The 13,656-nt window shown below is 44.9% G+C and overlaps 1 protein-coding gene across 1 annotated transcript in view; it reads left to right on the top strand.

Annotated features, from left to right (window-relative positions):
- The window catches only part of WDSUB1 (WD repeat, sterile alpha motif and U-box domain containing 1), a 52,155-nt gene extending 48,707 nt beyond the window's left edge, over nucleotides 1-3,448 (top strand). Inside the window, exon 11 of the mRNA XM_024219156.1 lies at nucleotides 2,963-3,448. Coding sequence (XP_024074924.1) covers nucleotides 2,963-3,135 — 173 coding nt within the window. The 3' untranslated portion in view covers nucleotides 3,136-3,448. The remainder of the gene's footprint in view (nucleotides 1-2,962) is intronic.
- Nucleotides 3,449-13,656: the final 10,208 nt, after the last annotated feature.

Raw genomic sequence — 13,656 nt, 5'->3', positions numbered from 1 at the left:
AAATGTGTTTGACTTAAACATAGCTAAGCAACTGCATTTGCAGTAAACCGTCAATGCATACATGAATTTTTAAAAGGAGCTGAGTGAGCAGTGTTGTTAAAATGCAGATTGTCAGTTGCAATTTACTAGCTAGTCACGTCACTGTTTCAGTGCTTCTTATTTATACGTGAAAGGCTATGGGCACAGGGGACTTTGCCTAGCAGCTCTGATGATTCCTTTGACAGCTTTGTGATGAACTTTGCAAAACAATTTTAAAGCCTGTATTGAAATGTAATTAGTGACAGAATAGATCTGCTGAGAATCCCTGCTTTCTTCACTTATCAAATGCTCAAGGGGACATATTTGTTCACCAATAGACAATAATGTTAATTCTTCCACAGAATCACTTTGTTTTATTATTATATTTTTAATTCCATGGAAAGCTGATTGCTCATTTTAAAAAAATTCTCGAGAGAAATACTAAGAATAAAATTAATGCTATCTGAACTTGGTTTCACGTAACATTTTATTTCAGAGAGTTGCTCACATTGAGATTTCATGTATGTATTCTACATAGTATTTTAGACTAGGTGAAAAGTTTAAAAACAATAGTACTAGTTTTGCTAGCAAGCAAAATGATTGATGGTTTAACTGTAGCTCAATCACAGAGAAAGTGAATTCAGACCAGTAATAGTCAGTGATAACAATGCTTAGCAGTCGCTTTGCTACCCATGGGAAGATTATGATGGGCTCTGCTTTTGTAGTTCCTATTATGTGGGAGAAGGAAGGAAAGTCAAGATTAAAATTTAAAAACGGCCATTAAGAGAAGCTTTTTATCTTGGATGGCTAACTACATTTTGTTGCATCCCTGCTGGGAGCAATTTCTAGTTTTTCTATAACTATTTACATGTTGGGAGTTTTTAGCTATCCAGGACGGATAAGAAGAATATGCTATTTCTATAGGGGATGCCTTGTGTATAGTAAAAGCTGATTAAATCACTAATCGAAGGACAGATAAAATGTGGTCTTTTAAGTAAGACGGCCTCTCATAAAGGAGGTTGAGAACATTTATTTGACAGGTTGAAGGGAATCCAGTAAAAGATTAAATCAAATTTACTTGCTACTAAAATGTGTCATTGTTTAGAAAGCATTTTACAAACACGTTTTTGTAAAATACTTGGAATACAGATACTTAATAAAAGCAATTTTTTGATGCATAAATGGTCACTGGTAGCTAAATATTGATTTGTCTGGTGGTAATCCCTAGACAGGTGACATAAAAGTGTAGGGTGAAATCTTGGCCCCATTGAAGTGAGTGGGAGTTTTGCCATTGACTTCAGTGGGCCAGGATTTCACACATAATGATTATTATATTTAATTTCTATTTGGTGTTTTAGTATAAAAATTTAAAGCAATACACAGAGAACAGAGTCTCCCCTCCACAGATGATGTACTATACTTCATGGGTGTAATATGTGAATTTATGAGTAATGCAGTTGCAGTCCCTTCCATGACTACTTAGTCCAGCAAAGGATTTAGGAAGAATTTGTATGCTTATATTAGACTGTATTTAGTTAGACCTTGTCTACAATAGGAGGGTTCTGTTGATAAAATTATGCTGGTATAGATATACTAGAAAAACTGTCTAGCATAGATGCAGTAATATCAATATAAAAATGCTTTTACTGATATAGCTTATAGTGGTTCTCTCCAAATGGCATAAGCTATACCAGTATAAGCAGTTATACTGATATAACTATGTATATGCTAGGGCTTTTACCAGCATAGCCATGTCAGTAAAAAATCACACCCCAATCAGTCTAACTATGTCGGTAAAACTTTTACATGTAGACTAGGCCTTAGTTCAAGATGTCAGTGTCCTGTAGCCTCAAGAAAGAATTCTGTTTATATTCATCACAACTAATCCAGGTCTATGCTAGAAATTTTTCTATTTTGAAAAATCAGTCGGGTGTGATTTGTGACTGACATAGCTGTGCCAACAAAAGCCTCTACCGTAGACTGTGCTTTTGCCAGTATAACTTATTTCATATGCCGGGGGGGGGGGGGTAATGGAGACACAGGTGACTCGAGTAAGCAAAAGCGCAGTTTTGTTGTTATAAGCTGCATCTGCACTAGGAGTACTTTGCCCATATAGTATGCCAGTAAAGTTATCCCGGCAAGGCCTTCCAATGCAGACCTGACCTAAATCCTGTCTGTTTTTCTGTATCACATGGGATGCTACATTGGGCATTGAAGTCTAAAGTGTTTCCTCTGATTTCATGAGAAACAGATTCAGCAGCACTTCAATTATTTTGGGGCAGCCTTTGGTCACATTGGGGCTACCATGAGATTCTCTCTTAAAACGGGTTCATTTAATACACATGGGCTTTAACACTGGCATCAGTGAACTGGCTTTGCCGTAACTGTAGCCTTTTGTGAAATTTGCAAGAATTTTTTTTATAACTGCACTCGAGCTTCAAATAGGCTTAAATTAATTATAGAAAACAATGTTAAAATACTTAGTGTCTAACTGCAGTTGACATCATTTTAAAAGTAATCTGCTGCAGTTATATTTGGTGTTGATCTACCAGTACAGTAGGACATGACAGAATTATGCTGGTGGTGTACTTTATTCACTGTAGTTAAAAATCTAAACTGGAATACTTATTCATTTTCATGAAAAAACTGCACCTTTGCTGCAGAAATAAAGGCTCAGATGATAATATAGAACCATATATCCATTCTGTACAGAACATGGAGTGTCGTGAATAAAAAGATCTTTTGATTTCCATGTGATCCCATGTGATCTGGCAAGTCCCTTAACCTCTGTGTCCCAGTTTTTCCATCTGGAAATAATGCTTCCCTGAATCCCAGGGGGTATTGTTGAAGCTTAATCTTTAGTATCTAAAGTACATTAAGAGCCTTGGATGGACATTCCTATGTTAGTGCAATTTTAACATTTTAATTGTATTTTTCTCTTTAGATGGCTATTCCTATGAAAAAGAGGCAATGGAAAACTGGATCAGCAAAAAGAGACGGTCTAGTCCCATGACAAATCTCCCTCTCCAATCTCTTATACTTACACCAAATAGGACTTTGAAAATGGCCATCAATCGCTGGCTAGAGACTCAGCAGAAATATAATGAAACAACTTAGTCTTGAATACACCAATTGTTCTGTCAAATTAATTGCAATGAAATTGTAGGTAGTGGCAGGAAATAACTATCAGAAATCTTAAAACACTGGAAAGGAAAAAGGTAAGCTTCTGTCCATGATGTCTTTAGTCTGTAACTCACATAGAGTCCCTTAAATGCAGAACTTTAAACCAAAAAAATGATTTTGGTGTCTAATAAACTATTAGTTTCTTTTTAATATTTGAGCTTTAATTACAATATTTTTGTATAAGAAAGTTCAAATGCTAATTGAAAATATGTAGGCTTGGCAGAATTTGATTTTTTATTCTTTTATAATTTCATTGGATAATGCTTATTTTTAAGCATTTTTTTTTCAATTTTTATCAATTTAAATTTTGGTGGGTTAGACAATAATTATTTAATGAAAGTTGATGTTGAGATTCAAAAAGTTAAAGCTTTATAACTGTTAAAACACAAATGGTCAACATCACGTCACCTATCTCATAGAGCCGGAAGGGACCTTGAAAGGTCATCGAGTCCAGTCCCCTGCCTTCACAGCAGGACCAAGTACTGTCCTTGACAGATTTTTGCCCCAGTTTCCTAAATGGCCCCCTCAAGGATTGAATTCACAATCCTGGGTTTAGCAGGCCAATGCTCAAACCACTGAGCTATCTCTCCCTCCAAAATATTCAAAGTGAATATCCTTAAATCAAAATCTAATACATTCTCAAGCACCATTTTTCTTAGTTTGCCTATCTGTAAATTTCAGTTATCAATGGAAATATTTTCATTTGTGTGTGTAGATGAAATTGATGTTTACAGACATTTATTAATTTTAAAAAAATCTAATCCTTCCAAGCCTAGATATATGTAAGCTTGAAAAAATAAAGTTGTCTGTTACAAGTGGCGATACTGTAATGTCTGTTTTTGAGTGTGTCTCAAAATATCTGATATATTTAACTACTGCAAACAAAATAAGAATGTTAAGGTTGCAAAGTCAACCACTCAAAAGTTAGGAATTGCCAATATTAAGGCTGCCTGTGAAATCTTTATTCAGCCCCTTTGTGCATATGTGAATGATATAGTCTTAAATTACATGATTACATACTATTTTTAACTCATTCAGTGAGTGCATCCCTATTTGTTTCTACCCATCAGAGGAGTGAGGTCCTGGAACATCCTTCCAATACAAGTTGTGAGGGCAGACAACTTAATTAGTTTTAAAAAAGAGCTGGACAAATTTATGAGTAGGATTGTGTGATGTGGTTGCTTATAATAGGACAAGGGGCGCAGCTCAACAGCCATGTGTTTCATTTCTAGTTTGTCTTCTGTTCCTAAAGTTCATGCTTCAGGGTTTCAGCTGGTCACCTGCTGGGGTCAGGAAAGGATTCCCTCCCTGTCCCCATCCCCCTATGCATTCTCAGGTGTTTTTGTCTTCTTTCCCTGGAGCATCAGGGATGACATGGCTGGTGATGATAGATATAGGGCGGGCCAGGGCTCTGAGGTTGCACCAACATTCTCTTAGGTGCTTGGCTGTTTGGTTCTTGCTCACATGCTCAGTGTGTAGCTGATCATCCTATGTGGGGTCAGGGAGGAATTTTCCCCCAGGTCAGATTGACAGGACCTTTGGGGGGGGGCTGCCTTCATCTGCAGTTTGTGGGTGGGGATCACTTGCCAGGATTATCTGGGTATATCTCATTTAATAATTTCCCTGCCATTGCAGGGGCCTCAAGCACTGGTGCACCTTGATCCTTCTTATTTGCTGCCTATGGCACATGATAGTCTACTCTTCTGTGGGTCTCCTTTACTTTGGTTTCATTTCCATTGCTGGGTTTAGTGTATGGGGGCTGGGTGGTGTTGGGGGCCACTGATGAACAGGTCAAACTAGATGATCTTGTGATCCTTTCTGGCCTTAAATTTTGTGTTCTATGTATGCTCCTGGAGGACTGGGGGTGGTGCCTGCCTTCTCCCCACCTTAGGGCTTTCTGCTTTGAGATACTGAGCTCCTAGATACTGAGCTCCTCTGGCAGTGCTCTGAACCCTCCCATTCACATATACAGTTCCCTGCCCCCACTGCTCCCCTTTCCTGCCTCCCCCCATTTCCCACTGCTCCACCACCTGACATACGAGGGAAGACCCATATCTGGCCACAGCGCTCTTACTGAAGGAATATTGCGACTCATAGAAACTGTCCTCAAACCACTCACCACACAAAAAGCCAACTTCCTTCAGGATATGACTGACCTCCTCCAAAAACTGCAACATTAACACTATCCTTGCCACCAGGAACATCACCTCCCTATACATCAATTTCCCTCACAATGGCGCTGTCTGCCTGAAATATTTGCAAGATAACGGACAACACTCAGATATCCACTCCAAACACATCACCAAAATCCTTCATTTTATCCTCACCCATAAAAATTTTACATTCAACAACATACACTTTGTCCAAACCATGGGAATAGCTATGGGTATCCGGATGGCTCCCTAATATACCAACCTCTTCACGGGCCATCTTGAAGAAGAATTTCTGGACAAATGTACCACGAAACCAGTGGTATACCTGAGATACATGGATGATATTTTCATCCTCTGGACAGATGACCTAACCTAATTGATACATTTCAAACACAACTTCAACAACCACTCCCCATCCTTTAAACTCTCCCTAGAAAAGTGATACTCAGACCTCAGTGGCTCAAGAATCAAATTAGCAATCAACGTTACCTATAAGAACCATAATAGTGTGACTTCGTTTCATTTACTATAGTACTATATATAGTGATTCTCACAGCAAATAAATAACTCAGTGCCAGTTGACAATTTAATTGGTTAATAACATAGGAAAAGCATCCTGATTGAATTATTAACCACTCTAAGTTATTAACCAATCACACAGTGTTTTAATATTGTGTGCTGCAAAGAGCCATAAGAGACAAATGCAAGCATCCACTTCCTGGATTCCATAATCAGCTTCAACAATGGAATCTTACAGACAACTATATACAAGAAACCAATGGATCACCACACCTACCTTCACAGAGCCAGTAACCACTCCAACCATATCAAGAAAACTATTATCTACAGCCAGGCACTCAGATACTAGAAAATATGCTCAGAAGAGAAAACCTATACTGTAACACACACACAAAACTGCCTTCACCAAACAAGGACATTCCACCAGAGAAATAGATCACATCACGGAATGGGCCACCCAAATACCCTGGGAGAATCTGCTTCAGTACAGAAATAAAACTCACTCTGACCATACGCCTCTAGTTGTCACCTACCACTCCACATTGGAACGCAGTTGGAGTATCATGCAACAATTACAACCCATACTTGATGGGGACCACATCCTGAAATAACCTCCCCCAATCTCTCCAAGATCATCATCTGAAGCAAGCTCCAAGGACACACTAACTTAAAGCAGGACCAGACACTGTCAGAACAACAAATGCAAAACCTAAAGCCACATCTCCATGGCTATGGGCTGGTCTACACGGGGGGGGGGGGGGGGGGGGGGAAATCGATTAAAGATACGCAACTTCAGCTACGTGAATGACGTAGCTGAAGTTGAAGTATCTTGGATCGAATTAGGTGGGGTCCAGACAGCGCGGGATCGACGGCCGCAGCTCCCCTGGCGACTGCGCTACCCCCGCTCGCTCTGGTGGAGTTCCGGAGTCGCTGGTGAGTGTGTTTGATGATCGATTTATCGTGTCTTAAGGAGACACGGTATATTGATCCTGCATAAATTGATTGCTACCTGCTGACACGGCGGGTAGTGAAGACATACCCTATGATGATCAACACCTCCCACAACCCACCTTTCAAGATCCATGGGTCCATCAGAACACTGTATGCAGTGTACTAAAGCAACTATGGGGGTGACTGGAGATGATCACTGTTTCTAAATAAGTACCACAGGAATATGATAAAAGACAAAAACATCGTATCACAGGTAGGTAAACACTTTTCCTGAAGTGATCACTGATCTCTTAGTCCTCATTCTCAAAGGAAACCTGTGTACTCCAAAAGAGGAGCCTGGACCTTAAATTCAAAACTTTGCTAGATGTGAAAAAACAGAAATACTCGGTATATGGGTTATTACAGCAGCCTGTAATTTGTTAACTACTTTTGTTAAACAGCAGCCCGCCCCCGCAGTGCTGCTTCCCTCTCTCCCCGCAGTATGCCCCAACCACCGTCACCCCGCAGCTGGGCCTGGCCCCCGGCACACAAAATGGGCGCGTACAAGCCGGCGCTGGGGCGGGGCGCGGTTTTCAATTACTAGACCATGCGGGGGGAGGGGGCGCTGCAGCGCACCAAGCTGCTGCTCAGAAGGACCCCGATTGCGCCCCAGGTCCCGCCCCTGAAGCCCGCCCACGGTCTCGGTGGCTGAGGTTGCGCCTTGGGCTTGTGCCAACCGCCCTGCTACCGCGACAGGGCGGCCAATGCCCCGCCACGCCAGTGAGTATCCCCCGCCCCCCGCGGCCTCTTTTTGGACCCCTAACCTATGGTAAACCTGCACTGGGCGGCCGCTGCGGCCCTCATGCTACGGGGCTGCGGGCAGCCTGTGGGGAATCAGGAGCAGTGCTCGGCGCTGGCACCGCTTCTGTGGGGTGCCGAGCAGCAGCCAGGCACCAGCAGCTTGGGGTGGGCGAGGGGAAGACAGAGCTGCCGCCTCGCCTACGGGACGGGTTACCCCACAGCGGGGGCCTCCCGTCACACCTGCGGCTGCCGCGCAGCTAGAGTCCGTTCCCCCCCCCCCCAAAAACACACACACACACGTGTGAGACGGGAGCGCTGCTGGCTGAGACGGGCGGGCGGGGACAGGGACGCTGCCCTGGAGCGCCCGAGGTCGGGGGTAAAGAAAACGACAAACGGGCAGTTTACGTTGGGGGCCAAAAGTCCGCAAGGGGGCGGTCTGCGGGCCGCGCACCGGGGGGGGGTGCCGCTGGCTTGTTACTGCGGAGAGCCCGGGTGTGCCTGTCCCGAAGAGTTAGTTCATTGGGCAGGTTATCGCAGCGCGTGTCACCCAGACACCCCCCCCCCCACCCGGAGTTATGGGCCAAGGGGCAGGTGTGTGTTGGCGGGCACGTCGCTGGGCACGGCATGAGCTAGTCTTCGAGAGCTGCAGTAGAGCGGCGCGCTCAACCCTTTTCTCTCCCCCCCGCTATAAAAACTCGCGGGAAGGAAGGGGGGGGGGTCAAGAGGCGTTACCCCTGCAGGGCTTGGGGGTGTCCTCGACGCTTCTGTCCCACAGTGTACTGTGGCTCCGGCGTTTAGACCCACAGGGGGCACCCAGGCCCCCTAAAAACCACATCGTGAACCGCTGCAGCAGAGCATGGTCACCCTCTCCCTGTGAACCAATTCAATTAATCCCTTGCACCTGTGGCTTCAAGACCCAGACTAACCTCGGCTCCTCTGATTCCCAAACCAGGAATTTTACACACTGACAAGGTCGTTGCTGCTCTCCCCTCACATTGACCAAGAGGCATAGGCTAGTACACAGCTGCCTGAGGGCACCTATAAGCAGCTGGTTATCATCTTTAAAAAGGGGAGAAAGGAAAGTTGTTGCTGCTCTGGTACTTGAGGAAAGTGCCATCCTCTTCCAGCTAGGCTCTCGCTCACCCCCTCCAGCATAACTGTTCACTGCCTCATCGCCTTCTTTCATAGCACTGTCTCGTTGGTTACTCACCGGGGAGCACTCTCTGCAGGCTCCTGGGACCAGGGCCGGCTCTAGGCACCAGCAAAACAAGCTGGTGCTTAGGGCGGCACATTTTTAGGGGCGGCATGGCCGGCGCGAGAATGCCGCCCCTAAAAATGGGCCCCAGCTGCCCTAGCTCGCCTCCGCTGCCGCTCGCGCGCCGCTACTCGCCCTCCCACCCAGACTTGAGAGCCTGGGAGGGAGGGGGAGAAGCGGCGCCCGCGCCGTGGCCACTCGGAGTCTCCCCCTCCCTCCCGGGCTCTCAAACCTGGGAGGGAGGGGGAGATCCCGAGCGGCCCCGGCGCGCGAAACAGTCATTTCACGCGCCACTGCTCTCCCTCCCTCCCAGGCTTGAGAGCCTGGGGGGAGGAGGCAGGGCTGGGGATTTGGGGAAGGGGCGGAGTTGAGGCGGGGCCAGGGTAATTAAAAAAAGGGCGGGGGGGGGGGGGCGGCCAAAATTGTTTTTGCCTTGGGCGGCAAAAATCCTAGAGCCAGCCCTGCCTGGGACACAAGGGGCCCAGGGAGGGAGTTGACCTAATTTCTGTATTGGAAGGTTGGTAATGTGATGTTTCTGGCTCTAGGGGGCACAGGCTAGCCCCACATTGCCTCTGCCTATTTTTTTAATGTACCTTTGAAAAATTCCACCCATTTTTCGGCTGCAGTATCTCAACCCATGAATGGAAGTAATGCTATTCTACTATATGTGAATGACACAAAAAAGCAACCAACATGCAGCGCTCAAATATCAGGACCTACCAAAGTTAGGGTTGCCACCTTCCTTAATAACTGCATTATAAACTGTGAGTCTGATTCAAAAAAATCTCCCTGCCCTCTAGTGTAAATTAGGAGTGTAATTTCATTGCAATTAATTATTTAAATGCCCTCCACAATCATCCTGTACGAGAGTTACATGCCTCCATGTGCAACCCCATAACCTTTCAAACTAGGGATGTAAATAGGGGTCATAAATAGTAACCATGTAATCTATTAAAATGTTATAAAACAGTTAACCTTTAAGGAGTTCACCCCCCCTTTTTAAATACATAGTTAATTCTAGTGATGGAGAGATGATGCATTATTACAATAAAAATCTTTTGCTTAGTTTGGTTAGAGTAGGGTAGTTCTGCTCCACCCCATGGCAAATGTGTATTTCTTGCCCCTATACATTTCCTTCTGCATCTCTCTACTGCCTAAAATGTTATTCTGCTAAAACTTGTATGGGATGTAGATACTTCCCAAGAAGGAAGTCTCCTTCTGCAGGAGGCAGTGTTGAGCAAGACACTAGAAAAGGGCTCTGGGAAAATGACACACAGAGCTCGTGTAGCAGTGCTGCCAAATGTACCTCAGCCCACATATGCTCCCTTTTTGCAAATGAAGAGGGTGGCTCCTAATCAATGGGCTCAGTCCTCCTTCCACAGCATAGTCTCAGTCGGACCTATCAACAGACCTCCAAGAACAGTCGTCATTGTTATTTTTGCACATCCTGGGGTTTGTGAGGGATTACTCCCAACCCTCATCTGCTTTTCCACTACATCTTCAGCAAGAGCAAGGGCTGAAGAACAAGATACCCTTAACCTTATAGGAAGTCTTCTCCTAAAACGGCTCCTGCAATATTGGCTAGACCCTCGTCACCCAATTTCCCATGTTCAGCAATGCTTCCTGACAAAGCTAGAGAAGATGAACATTGGAAGTCTATCTTCTGTATAAGAATGCATTATTGCCTCCTCTTCCCCTCTGAGCAACCCCAGAACCCCCTAGCATCTGGCAGCAGGATGATAGCAGTATTACACATTTCTTTGGTATCTTTGTCAAGGAAAGTCTGAATATTCTGACATCTTCAAGGAAAGGAAACAGCAGCCCACCTTAACAATGGTTGTTGATCTGAGACAGCTGAGGAAGGTCTGAGTGGCCCTGCTTTTGTAAATCTGATTAATAGAATCATAGAAGATTAGGATTGGAAGAGACCTCAGGTGGTCATCTAGTCCAACCACCTGCTCAAAGCAGGACCAAACCCAACTAAATAATCCCAGCCCGGGCTTTGTCAAGCCGGGCCTTAAAAACCTCTAAGGATGGAGATTCTCCCACCTCCCTAGGTAACCCATTCCAGTGCTTGAGACCATTGCTCCTTGTTCTGCCACCACTGAGAACAGCCGAACTCCATCCTCTTTGGAACCTCCCTTCAGGTTGTTGAAGGCTGCTATCATTTTTATCAGGTCTCAGAGGGTGCTTTGACTTATTTTTATCAGCACCTGGCATCTGGCTCACTCGCTGGTTTTGGCTGACAGAAGTAAATTCAGTTCAGTCAAACCTTTGTTCTAGGAGATAAATAATCCAGGCAGTTTGACGCTTTGGACTGAAAAATCTATTCTTATTTAGGGCTTGCCTACAAAGGAAATTTTTCAAGGATAATTATACCAGTATAACTACAGTGCTTAAACTTAAACTATGTGGGTATAACTCCCCTATATGAAGGCTCTTAAGGTGTGTCTACACTGCCACTTTCAGCGCTAAAACTTTCGTCATTCAGGGGTGAAAAAACACCCCTGAGCGAGAAAAGTTTTAGCACTGAAAAGTGCCAGTTAGACACCGCTTTATCAGCTCCCGGAGATAAAGCTACCACCGCTCATTAGGGGTGGTGGATTTTTTTTTTATTATTTTATTGCCAGGAGAGCTCTCCCCCAGCAATAAAGCATGTCTACACTGCCCATGTCACAGCACAGCCGCAGCCGCGCTGTAACATGGGTAGCGTAGACATACCCTTACTCTGGATTAAGACTGGGCTTTTGCAGTTTAGCTTAAACTGCTTCTGAAACAACATAAAGTAAACTGGAAAAAGACACTCATATCAAAATAGGAGTGTCCACACACTGATTTTTACAGATGTAGTTACAGCACTTTAAATTCACCCCTGATCTTATACATCATTATAATTTCTCTGTGCAGACAAGTCCTTGGAGCAGATAAAATTTTTAGCGGTTTAACTAGATACTCCTACTCATTGTCCACAGTAACCTCCAGGGCCTAATATTCTTGTGGGGGCCCCTGCGGGGCCTGGGGCAAATTGCCCCACTTGCTCCCCCCCACGGGCGGCCCTGGGAAAAATGAACCGTCCTCATCTCGGCACAAACCCAGTTTTGAGAAAACTTCTTTACAAGGTATCACTGGTTCTCAGCATCAGCTAGTGCTAAAAGGCACTAAAGCTCATTAAAAGGGTTGGACAAATATTTTCCGTCAAAACTTTTTTTGGATTGAAAACTAGGGGGTTTTAAAAAGCAGAAAAAATCACGGACAATGTCTGCTTTCCTTCAAAATTTGTTGTGGTTTTTTTAATTGAAAAGCTGAAATTAGTCTGCCAAAACCTGAATATGGTTTGGGGTTTCAGAAGTGTGTGGCCAAATATTTGCTGCTTGCTGTGTTTGATTGTTTAAAGAAACAATACAAAAATTCTGCTAAAAAAAAAATCCAAAACTTTTAAACCACCTCAGCTTGTGACCAAACGCCTGAGCCCATCCCAGAGATTTTTCCAGGTTTCTGATACTCTGCTGGCTTCCTTGACTCATATCTGTCTCCAAAACTTTGGGTTCATTTAGGTTATCACATAAGAACAGCCACACTGGGTTTGACCAAAGGTCCATCCAGCCCAGTATCCTGTCTACTGACAATGGCCAATGCCAAGTGCCCCAGAGGGAGTGAACCTAACAGGTAATGATCAAGTGATCTCTCTCCTGCCATCCATCTCCATCCACCCTCTGACAAACAGAGGCTAGGGACACCATTTCTTACCCATCCTGGCTAATAGCCATTAATGGACTTAACCTCCATGCATTTATCTGTTTCCTAGAGACTGGCTCCATGGGGTCCCTCACAAACTGGAGATGGTTACTGTGGGTTTGTCTTTAGTATAGCTTATGTACATACTCCACGAACTCAGCATTTGAGCTTGTTTCAGAATCTGGGATGAGCCTATGTTGTGAAAACTGAAATGCTCAAAATAGCACATGCACATGAATGGACACAGGGTGCTAAAATTAAATTAACCCAGGGGTTCTCAAACTGGGGGTCAGGACACCTCAGGGGGTCATGAGGTTATTACTGGGGGTCGCGAGCTGCCAGCCTCCACCTCAAACTCTGCTTTGCCTCCAGCATTTATAATAGTGTTAAATATATTAAAAAGTATTTTTAATTTATAAGGAGGGGGTCGCACTCAGAGGTTTGCTATGTGAAAGGGGTCACCAGTATAAAAGTTTGAGAACCACTGAATTAACCCCTCTGAAGCCTCAGGGAATGCAGGGGAGGCGGGTCTCCCTTGGTAGGGTTGGGAAGGAGGTAGGTGGTGTAGGATATTGCTCTTCTCATGTGATCCCTCCACCAGTGGCTAATTTTAAATGAAGCTACCCTCCCCTGACATGAATCTCCCTATGGCACTGAAATTAAATATAGACTATAATTTGGCATTTGAGAAGTGAAAGGGATGGCAGCCCTAATGGAAGAGCCAATAGCTTGACTCTTCTGCAAGCCTCAAACTGCTGAATGAGCTTCATGGTAGGGAAGGCTGTGCCTCCCAAGCAGCCTGGCCCTGCCCCCTATCCGACCCCCAACCACTTCCTGCCCCCCCCGACTGCCCGCCCCCCTCAGAATCCCCAACCCATCCTGCTCCTTGTCCCCTCACTGTCCCCCAGAGACCTCTCCAACCACCCCACCCCTGCTCCCTGTCCCCTGACTGCCCCAACCCCTATCCACCCCCCCGCCGAGTCCTGACAGACCCCCGGAACGCCCAGGATCCAACCCCCCCGTTCCCTGTCCCCTGACCGCCGCCCCCCCCCCCGCCCCTTA

The sequence above is a fragment of the Terrapene carolina genome, unplaced genomic scaffold, assembly GCF_002925995.2.
Source record: "Terrapene carolina triunguis isolate 2854851 unplaced genomic scaffold, T_m_triunguis-2.0 Scaffold62, whole genome shotgun sequence".
NCBI classification, from domain to species: Eukaryota; Metazoa; Chordata; order Testudines; family Emydidae; genus Terrapene; species Terrapene triunguis.
Note: the sequence above shows the minus strand (reverse complement) of the source record. Positions and strands in the feature narration are given on the sequence as shown.